Raw genomic sequence first — 10,901 nt, 5'->3', positions numbered from 1 at the left:
CGAGTGGTGTTTGGTCAAGCCTAGCGACCAATCTACCGGAAAGACGACATACATCATAGTAGCAGCAACCAAAGATCAGACAAATCGAGGTGTTTCATCAACCACGAACCCTAGTGCTGCCATGCATCATGAACTTATGTCACATTAGGGCATGTCAACCGGTCAAATTCAAGCATAGCTCTTCCAATAGGAGCCAACAACAATTTTTTATACTCTAACCTCTTCAAGATTCGTGCAATTTAGTAGCTCGAAATGATAGAGGCCCTGATCAAAATGGCATCTTAAGAAATTTGCAAGAGAAACGTTTTAGGAAAGTAGTCAATTAATCCTAAAATGTGATTTGGCCAATTAAATTTGTACTTGAACGAGGAGCCAGCCAAGCAAAGCCCCTGGACGTTTGACTTCCCTTCTACCGGCCACATGCAGTCCTCAACCATCACCGTCATTAATTTCCTCCTTCCCCATTCTTATTTTCCTTAATAACTACCTCCTCCCTTTTAATGGATTCCATATTTTTTCCTCACCCCACCTCACCTTTAACTCCAAACACTGCAACCTCTTCTTCTCCTCCTCCCCCTTCCCCTTTGCTTCCTCTTTACTCTCTCTCCCTCCCTCCATCTTCATGTGTGCATGTGTGTGCTGTATTCGTCTTTCCGGCTTCCTCTCTCTCGCCAAGAAGCAAAGGTCACTCGCCCTTTCTCTCGACTCAGCATTTCTGTGCCACTCCACACAGGCGTGAGCAGCGCCCAGCAAGAACCCGGCTTTTCCAGTTCTAACTTCCGAGGGGGACGGAGCTGGAGTTCTTGATGGAATCCGTGTCCAATGGGGCTGGATTGGAAGTCCTGTGAAGGTACCCTCTTTTCCCCCATTCACCTTTCTTAGGTCCATTCCAGTCGCATCTGTCTCCAAAGATTTGACTTGTTCATCTGAAATTCTGAATCGTGCTGGGTCTTGCGGTTTATGGTATGTTGTGATGTCCGCAGAATTGAAATCCCTTGTAGTACATTGTCCAGATTGTTTCAGGCACCCTGCGGTTTGTTTGATCTATTTTTTGAATTTTCTTTTATGCGTGGTTGGTGGATTAACAGTCCAGACTTCAGAGTTCATCAAGAATTCAAGATTACTTGGTGGTCTCCCATCTTGCGATGACCATCCATGTTTCTGTTTGATTGGTTTGCATGTTCTACACCTTCTGTCCAGTAATATGCAAGCGATAATTATCACCCCCGGATGGAAGAATTGTGTCATCATGTGCCGCACCTTTTTATTGCAGAGACAGACAGATTGACCCTTTACTTTTGTAGTTTTGTGCATGTGCTACTACTTTGGATTCCAGGCTTGGCTAATGTACCTTTTATTATATACAGATAATTCGTCAGGATAAGTTTGTAAATTCTTCCGGCAAACCGTCACAGCATTCTGAATTACTCAGACCATCTCATTCCAACTGTTCATCAGACCGGCTGAAGAGAACATGTCGTCACCTGACATCAGCGCAGCGTTGTCACGGACAACACCCGTGTTCAATTTGAGAGTATGGGTCTTGATTGCCATCGGCATTGGAATCCTGATGGCAATTCTGTTCATCTTAGTACTGTGGCTTTCCATCCGAAGGAAAAATAAGACAGAGAAAGGATTTGATGGTATGTCGCAAGCAGAGATACCTGTTGTGTCCAAGGAAATCAACATTGACAAAGGAGCTGACACACAAAGTATGAATGACGGTGAAGTGGCCTTCATGCCAGTGCATGATAAGTATACAAAAATGAAGAACGTGGCGCTTTTGGCAGAGACTAGATCTGTCGATGTCGATGCGTTCAGCCAATGCAGCTCATTGTACAATATAGAGAAGGCTGGAAGCTCATACTCTGAAGATTACAACAGTTCGGGTCCCAAGAAGGCAGGCAGTTCCCCATATGGATATGCGTCAGGTTCACCTCTAGTTGGCCTGCCAGAGATGTCGCATTTGGGCTGGGGGCACTGGTTCACCTTGAGGGACCTGGAGTTTGCAACAGGTCGGTTTGCGAAGAGCAATATCCTTGGAGAGGGTGGCTATGGAGTTGTCTACAAAGGCCGACTCATGAATGGGACCGAGGTAGCTGTGAAGAAGATCCTTAACAATGTGTAAGTGCATGCTTATCTTATTGGATTTACTTTGATTTTTTTTTACTTCATGTGATGTTAACTTAGTCCTAAGATTTGTTAATTGGGTTTTCAGAGGGCAGGCAGAGAAGGAATTTAGAGTAGAAGTTGAAGCCATTGGTCATGTTCGGCATAAGAATCTGGTGCGGCTTCTGGGGTACTGTGTTGAAGGGATACACAGGTAACACATTTCTTCCTTTTATTTTGCTTTTCATTTTCATGTACTGCAGAAGCTACTAGAACTTGCTTGTATGCATAATGCATCCATGTGTACGTTCATCATCATATCTCTACTGGACTTTCTGTTCTGAAGAATCACAATCATAAATGGATAATCAACACCACGAGAAAGAAATTGTGTGTGTTCCTTCCTTTTGCATAATGCTAGTCCGTGTTCTCCCTATCACCTGGTTTCATGGTTATTGTTACCACATATTAGACTCCAAACTACAATGAGCATAATTCTTCTCACCTGCAGGATGCTTGTCTATGAGTATGTAAACAATGGTAACCTAGAACAATGGCTTCATGGGGCCATGAGTCAACATGGTATCCTTAGTTGGGAAAGCCGTATGAAGATTCTCCTTGGGACAGCAAAAGCGTAAGTTCGGATTGTGGGCATCTTCCATGACTATCTCCTGATACCATGCTAAACAAACAGCAGCTCATAGTTTCACATGGGACGTTTGACTATTACATGCTAATGCATGGCATTTCATGATTTTCAGGCTTGCATACCTTCATGAAGCTATAGACCCCAAAGTTGTACACCGAGATATTAAGTCGAGTAACATCTTAATTGACACTGAATTCAATAGCAAAGTTTCTGATTTTGGGTTAGCGAAACTTCTAGATTCCGACGCAAGCCATATTAATACAAGAGTGATGGGAACATATGGGTATAGCTCTCTTTTTGCCCCCTCCTGTTTGTCCCCCTTTCTAATTTTCATGTTCATTTGGGAACACATCTCCTAACTTTCTTCTTAACCTTATGACAGATATGTTGCACCTGAATATGCGAATAGTGGGATGCTGAATGAAAAGAGTGATATTTACAGTTTTGGAGTTGTGTTGTTGGAATGCATTACAGCTAGGGATCCAGTTGATTACAGTAAGCCTGCAGATGAGGTAGAGTATTGAGCTTTTCCTATTTCAAGCAATCTGATCTAATCACCCCTTTCTGTTAGTCCTTACACCTTTTTTCTCTGTTGCTCCAGTCAAATCTTGTAGAGTGGCTTAAGATGATGGTTAGCACTAAGAGGGCAGAGGAAGTCGTGGACCCAAGCCTTGAGATTAAACCACCTAAACGTGCTCTTAAGCGGGCAATTCTGGTTGGCCTGAAGTGTGTTGATCCTGATGCGGACAAGAGGCCGAAGATGAGCCATGTGGTCCAAATGCTTGAAGCCGTTCAGAAAGCATACCAAGAAGTACTTTTCTTATCTGTATTCTAATGTGCCTTCTACCATCTAAATTAGCATCCTTCTTGGAGCTTTTACTTTTATTACTTTTACTGTATAGCTAACCATGTGCTTCTTTTGTTATGAAAGGATCTGAAGAAGCACAGCCAGATGGGAAGCGTCGATTTAGAGTCGCAGCAGTCGTTAGAGGAGCTGTCAAACGGTGCTGATGCCTGAATCTCTAGTTGTGAACAAGCGCAAAGCAAATAGGATACCTTAAGTTATTTGACAGTAAAAGCTGATTGCATCTATCTTGAATACTTCAATAGAGTGAGTGAAACAGGTTTACAATTTGGTTGCAAATATGGAGCCGCTAAATCCAGTTAGGAGCAAGCTGCTCATTTCCGCATTTTTTGTTTTTTGCTTTTCCAGGATTGCTTCTATGCTCCCCTAAAAGAGTTGCCCTACTCTTTCTTTTCTGTGGATGAGTCCTTCAACTCATTTACTTTAGTATCGTTTAGTCTGCTTCTAGGGGAGCATAGAAGCTCTCTGTTCGTCTTCATTTATCATTTGAGCTACCAGTTGGAACTGATTTGAAATGCATGACTATTGACTAGATACCAGTTTCCGTTGCCAATGTACAGAAGCCTTATGGATCTTCAGTTCTATCTTTTAAGTGTAACTTTGTTAGTGTACCTTGTCAGAAGCTCTATTATACTTGAGTTCAGAGGTTTTTACAAAACTGCGCATGCAGGGTGATCTTCAGATTCGCAACAGAAAAAATGCAGGGCGATCTTCCACTTAAGAACCTAGTAACACTTGCTGCACACTACTCCTTGTGGGAAATTAGTTGACAATGACTAATCATTGGCATCTTTTACACTTGAAACTTGCCACCTTGATTGCTGAAATTGAAAGGCATCTGTTTGGTCATTGAATTCGGTGATTATAATTTTTTGTTTGCTGCACATGATTACAGGGTGCCAATGATCAGGACCTGCTTGTTTTGCAAGTCTGTCCAGCTTCTTCCTCCTTTTTCTAAAGGACCATTAATCATTTGCCTTTGTTGCTGCATTATTCAATTTGCACCCCTCTGGTTTCACGAATTTAGGCACTAGCCACTGAGATTCCTATTTCTAGGTGCACAAACCTTACTCTATTGTACAAACATAAACTCGTGAATCCTGATTCCTTCAAGAGCTGCTTTAGCCGGCAGCTGGGTTCAAAGCCTGTCGCTCACCAACCTTGCCTTGTCAGCCAGCCAGGGCGACAAATACTCGCTCCAATTGGAGGTAGGATAACCAACTTAATTCCCGGGCAACCGACCAAAGCTAGTTCCAGACTGGAGGTTCCGTACTTCCAGTCCAGTAGTCGCATCAGCAATAATCAATAGCAAAGGCAGCCACACAAAGAAAAAGGAACCAACCTGTGATCGTATTAATCATATCTACTTTTTTTGTTTGCCGCAAGTTCCACAGTGACCATCCTTTAAGAAAAAATTGTGTAATACATTACATATATTTCTCTACCCAGCGACCTAATTAGAACGCCGAAATCTCGGAAGAATCAGGTTACTACCGGCAGGAACAGGGCAAAGAAATCCCCGGCTCCCACATATGACCTAATTAAAGTTACTACTATTTCAGAGTTTGAAGCAGTTTTCCCCCAGGCAGTTTATGTACCCTCAGGAGATCAGAATGTAGCCTTCATCAGAAGAGGCCGCAGATGCATCTGACGACAATCCGTGCCGGCTGAAACCTTCCCTGACCTTGCCGTGCTGTTCTGCTTCATGCTGAAACATCGTAACCAGCTGCTGGAGCTCCAGCTTCCTCACCTTTACCTTCTCATTGGTTACTGGATTTGTCAGCCCAAGATACATCAGTCCAACTCCAACAAGGACGATTCCAATAAGGAAAAGAAGTCCTGCAAACAGCCCAAAAGCATAAGGCGTGTTCTCTGCTCCCGGTATACCATCGACGTTAATTCCAAAGAGGCCAGTGATTATGGATAGAACTATGCCGCCGCCTCCAAAAATAGCCAAATTGTGGGTAATACGAAGGCTTCTGTCCTATAAAAGGGAATTTTTGGCATTGTATTAATTTCAATCATCCTGAACAACACATGAATACATAAGCTGTACTTTGCTGAAGTATGGAAAAACTTGTGTACCTGCAACCATGCACGAACAGTGCTCTGCATAACATCCTGAATAGTGAACAAGCGACCACGGACAGCTTCCTGCTCCTCGAGCATCTCCCTTGCAGATTTCCTCTCTCGCTCTAAAATCACTCTTGTGGCATTTCCCCGTAAATGGCGGAGAAGCTCCAATATAATTTCTTCCCTTGCATGCAGTGACCATTTGACCCTGATCACCTGCAGCAGCGCCGTTAACATTCTTATACGTTCCAGATCATGAAACATCAACAAATGGAGAATAGCATGCATGACGCTGTGTGTTAAAAGACTCATCATGTTAAATATGCTAACCACGTGTTATTTTTCTCACAATATCCATTCAGAAGTCTCCAGATATAATCATCATGTTCCTAATTTAGATCTATCTGTTGCGTTGTTTTCAACAAAACAGTAAGGGCACAACAGCCACTCCAATACATTGGTGAGCAAATATTCAACAAGTATTTTGGCAATAGAGAAATATAGAGAAGGCAAACTGGGTTAAGATTTCTACCTGTGTAGCTAACCTTCTGATTTCTTGATTCAATATGATGCTGACTAGGTTCAGATCTTCACTATTTCTCCTGTCAATTGGATTTTTGAACATAGTAATCATTAGATAGCGGTTCACTGACATGTTATTAAATCACCAATATTAGGGCACTGACTCATATGTTCAAACAAATTTTCTAGCAGTTGAAACATGTTTGTTTGGATTTATTACCTGTTGACGAACTTCAATTCAATTTCATCTGCTTCCCCAAAGACATATTTACGGAATAATCTGAGGAACATCATAAACACAACAGACCTATGAGTATCTTAAATGTGAGTAGACACTACTATCTATTAGTATATATATTAAAAAAGAGAAGTTACTACAAATTCTCACACAAAAGTATAACATCTGGGTCCAGCCATTTATCTAGTAGATCAATCTAATACAACCGTTAGATCTTCGTAACTACACATGTGATCCATACATTTAAAACATGGTAGTACACATGAAGTTACTTCTCCATGGGTCCTGGGTTCTCCTCTTTGTCCAGGACATGAGAACAAAGGAGAGAGCAAGCGATGCATGTGCCTGGCAGATTGAGTACTGATGTTCGTGGAGGAATTTGATTGGATGTAGAGTACAAAGTAAGGAAGAAGACAAACCAGAGACATTGCTTGATTTGTTTTTTGGAATAAGGTGCATGAAAAACTTTATATAGCAAGATGCATGATACTTGATAGGGTGTCGTTCATTGTTCTTTTTTGAACAATGGGAGTCATTCAAACTTTACGTGTTACTAAACCTACAAAAGAGAAAAAATACACAAACATTTGGGCTGGACTAGAAGATGAATGGTCAGGAGGACGTCTACTCATAAAACTTGTGAATATTTTTAAGGAAACACATGGAACTTCTCAGTATAACATGTCAACTTGTAGATTCTGCTGCAAAAGATGACCATATGCATTTGCACAAAAAATACATGGCAATAACCTGAATCGTAAGTTGCATGCTATTCAGAGGTGCAGAATTTGTCTATTTTGTGCAAAATATATGCAGATATATTTTCACACAAAATTAAGTTTATATAGTATCATGATGAACATCCATAAAATGTTATTTCAAAAAAAAATTGAAATGGGCAAAGATAAGAGAATATAAGTTCCATATGCAGGCATTTGATTTTGAAACATTACCCCTATTAATATGGTGTTTACGAGAAATCAATGATAATAAAAAGTAAGAGAATAGGACAGAAAAAAGCAAAACGTCTAGCAATTAATTTTGTAGAACATATTTTGTTAATCGACAGCAGCCGGTAGATCTTCAGAACTGCACGTTCAGAGATCATAAAGTTGTGCGATCGCATCAGTATCATGATAACTCTATTTAAACAGATCACAACAGATAGATCTTCATGACAGTAAACAAACCACATCTGGTATACTTTTTAACTGTATCTAGATGTAACACAACATCAAATAATCATGACTCTGTTTGAACAAATCACCACAGACAGATCTTCAAATTTTATATCTAAACAGACCGCAGTCGATAGATCATCATAAGTGTACCTAACACTAAAACTATCATCTATCCCGTTTAAATTTAAGTGTGTCGATATTTTAATTTACTGTATTTCGGTTAACACAAAAACACGATCAATCGCTAAATCTTTATAATTATACCGAACCTCATAGTCGAAAGAAATTACCTTTACTACATAAAACATATCACAACAGGTAGATCTAATATATGTATCGAGACTCATCGTAACAATATTTTTATAGCTGTTATTGATCTAGCATATACAAGTGCACCTTAATAATAGCACACATAAATTAAAGATCAGCTAACTATCACAGTTGACCAAAGTTATTAATAGCCCACAGCATCAGGCATTCATAATTTTATTTTTACCTCATGCAAAAGCACCAAAGCTAAAGCTTACTAATCGGTCAATCTCAAAAAAAGGTTGTTCGAGAAAAAACCCTCAAAAAAGGTGTACGTAATCTAATTTCAACACTTCATGATACAGATCTTAACTCGGGTCCTCATATAATATCACATCAAAGTGGATGGTCAAACAGATCTCAATACAAATTTGCAAACTACTAGCCATCAAAGTGTGTACAAACAATCACCTTCAGTGCACTGATTTAATTTCCCGGATAAACAACACATCTGATCACGGTCTAACATTGTCATAGGTAGCATAATGGTACATAATTATGTGAGTTTTCCTCTTAAAGATGATTAACATGTTTTCTGCGCAATTTGAGCAAGAAACAGTACTCACTATAAATCAAAAGCAGAATACAACAGAAAAAGATATATATGCTATAAATCTTACAAAAAAGCAAAACCTTTAGGCATTAATCAGGTGGACCTATTTTTATTTGTAATAATGCTATTACTGTCATAACTCAATCCATACATGTGCCTAACATCATCCATCCATTGATCTTATTAATACATAGGCAGACACTCAAAACCTGACCCGTTTTACGAAAAAATTGACCATGTGCCCTAGGAAAGACATATTCACGTATACCCAGGGAAACATATACGGATGTTCCCCGCACTAATGTGGTGCTAGTTATATATAACAACTAGTACGGTTGCAGCTTTGCAGGTACGGAACAAGGAAGATCCATGACAAAATTTATTCCTAGATACACATAGGATTACACATAAAGATTGAAGAAAATATAGATATCGTTGATAAGGATTAATCCTACAACCTAATACAATGATAAAAAGATAAGGGATGGTAAAATATCAAAAGTACCTGTCATCCCATCGTGAAAGACGACTGACCAAATGTGCAATTACTTCATGAACTGTTTTGGGTGTTTGACTTCCACCAGCAATAAGCAGCTCCTGGAAATATTTTCATAAGCATCTTAAGATTTAAAAAAAAAAAATCTAAGAAAAAAACTTTCAGTTGATACCTGCACTTCAGTCACTCCTAAAACATTTATGTTCGAGGAAGGTCCTTTGACATGCATGGCAGTTAAAAGGAAGTTCTGTGTCTGCCAAGACCGAAGTACAATGGGTATGTCTTCCTCTTCATGATTAGGATCTCCTACTGACTGACCAAGAAGCTCAAATAACAGTCCTCCTGCAACTCTAACTGGGACCTGCACATATATCATGAATTTATACAACAGATCCTGATGCACAGCGCATATCAACACAGGTTATGCTAGACACTGAAATATTGAACCCATCAACATCAGAGTAATTCTCTTCTTTATAAGATATGACCAACCCAATTAGGCCATAGCGTGATCCTTATATTATGTTATATTATCAAAAAGGAAGTAAAGGGAGAAAGGTGGCTATAATGATAATTGTTATGCAAACAGGGCCTGAAGCAATCAGATAGTTTTCACATGAAAAAACAGGTCATCAAAAGATAAGGTGCTCCCATGAGAGTCAGTGGCTGGTTATTGCGTGCTAGAAAGTGTGTATAACAAATCATAGCAAAAAAATGGAACTATAAGTTAGCAAGATAAGAGGAAAAAATGTAGTTACAAAATTGCAGGCAGAGAATCTACAGATTGCAGGGACAGCAGGGTATTGCATTGTAACTAATTAAGAAGCGCTACTGTGCCACACACAGATTGTAACTATCTGAAACAAAAGAGAATGAGAAAGATAACCTCGTAGAGAAGGTACTTCATCCGGTCGCTTATCAGTCTGTTTTCATCTCTGAGTGCAGTTCTGATAGCCGGATGCATCCAGTGAGCACTACTCAACCACGCGTCGACTGAAGGATGCCCTGCGGTGACATGGAACCACCAAGTAGGACCCCCCGGACGCTGCCAGTAAGGAGCCGCAACGTCGGCCACCGTGTAATCATCCTCGCTATCGCTTATCAGCACCTGCTCGTTCTCCCAGCTGGCATCAGACTGGACCCTCTGGACCAGCTCGGCAATCCTCGACCACCCAATCGGCACCCATTTGTGCTCGAGAATCTCACCAGAATGTGGTATCCTATCTTTGACCACAAAAGGATCGACACCAAACTCCGCCTGGCAGGGGATTTCCACTGCATTGCTCTCATGTAGTGCCGGGCTCACGGCATGATGCCCGTTCCTACCTGCGTGCTTCTTCGTATGCAACGGGGCCCCTGTATCCTGAATTGGCAAGGATCTGTGGCGAATTAGCTTCCTGTGACCCTTGACGAGCTCAAAAGCGCAGATGAGCCCATCGGTCCAGAGCTCATTCCCCGGGACGTGTTCCTTCCCCGTATTTGGCTTGGCACTGCCGTCTTGCATCTTGGACATGCTGTTCATCTGCGGTGGCGGCTGCTGCACCACTGTGTCAGTCATATTCCTCCCAATTCTGCCTGCGCGTAGGTGGGGGAAACACGCATTCATCAGGGGTTATATGTGACATATGTAATTACTGATTTTATCAAAACATTCAGTACAATACAGCGTAATCAGTGGATAGGCTCTCGTAATAATGCTCAAAGAGATGTTCTCAGGACAAGCAGGGTTAGCAGGACGGTGTAAATGTGTAATCCACACCCGTGGACGTTGTAATTCTCTCATATATACATAGACTGTAGTACTCCACAAGAGATGGAATACGTTTACAGCACGAAGGATTGAACACGTGTAAGACTAGGAAACCTATACATGCTTCTAAGCTAACAATTAGAGAGATAGTTAGGC

General features: G+C 40.9%; 2 protein-coding genes across 2 annotated transcripts; one reads left to right on the top strand and one right to left on the bottom strand.

The window, feature by feature from the left end:
* Positions 1 to 588: 588 nt before the first annotated feature.
* LOC124660220 (probable receptor-like protein kinase At2g42960) lies at positions 589 to 4,018 on the top strand. The gene is made up of 8 exons (XM_047198011.1): positions 589 to 850; positions 1,368 to 2,124; positions 2,219 to 2,323; positions 2,621 to 2,743; positions 2,871 to 3,041; positions 3,141 to 3,270; positions 3,360 to 3,569; positions 3,690 to 4,018. The coding sequence occupies exons 2-8, from the start codon at positions 1,475 to 1,477 to the stop codon at positions 3,774 to 3,776; spliced, it is 1,476 nt and encodes a 491-aa protein (XP_047053967.1). The 5' UTR covers positions 589 to 850; positions 1,368 to 1,474; the 3' UTR covers positions 3,777 to 4,018.
* Positions 4,019 to 5,275: 1,257 nt separating this feature from the next.
* On the bottom strand, positions 5,276 to 10,517 carry LOC124660219 (zinc transport protein ZntB-like; the record flags this gene model as incomplete). Its single annotated transcript, XM_047198010.1, is given in 7 exon segments — positions 5,276 to 5,607; positions 5,709 to 5,912; positions 6,229 to 6,298; positions 6,439 to 6,498; positions 9,005 to 9,096; positions 9,168 to 9,356; positions 9,882 to 10,517. Coding segments are annotated over 7 exon segments (1,583 nt in total), but the record flags the coding sequence as incomplete, so codon positions are not given.
* Between the last annotated feature and the right edge of the window lie 384 nt (positions 10,518 to 10,901).

The sequence above is a fragment of the Lolium rigidum genome, chromosome 6, assembly GCF_022539505.1.
Source record: "Lolium rigidum isolate FL_2022 chromosome 6, APGP_CSIRO_Lrig_0.1, whole genome shotgun sequence".
NCBI classification, from domain to species: Eukaryota; Viridiplantae; Streptophyta; class Magnoliopsida; order Poales; family Poaceae; genus Lolium; species Lolium rigidum.
Note: the sequence above shows the minus strand (reverse complement) of the source record. Positions and strands in the feature narration are given on the sequence as shown.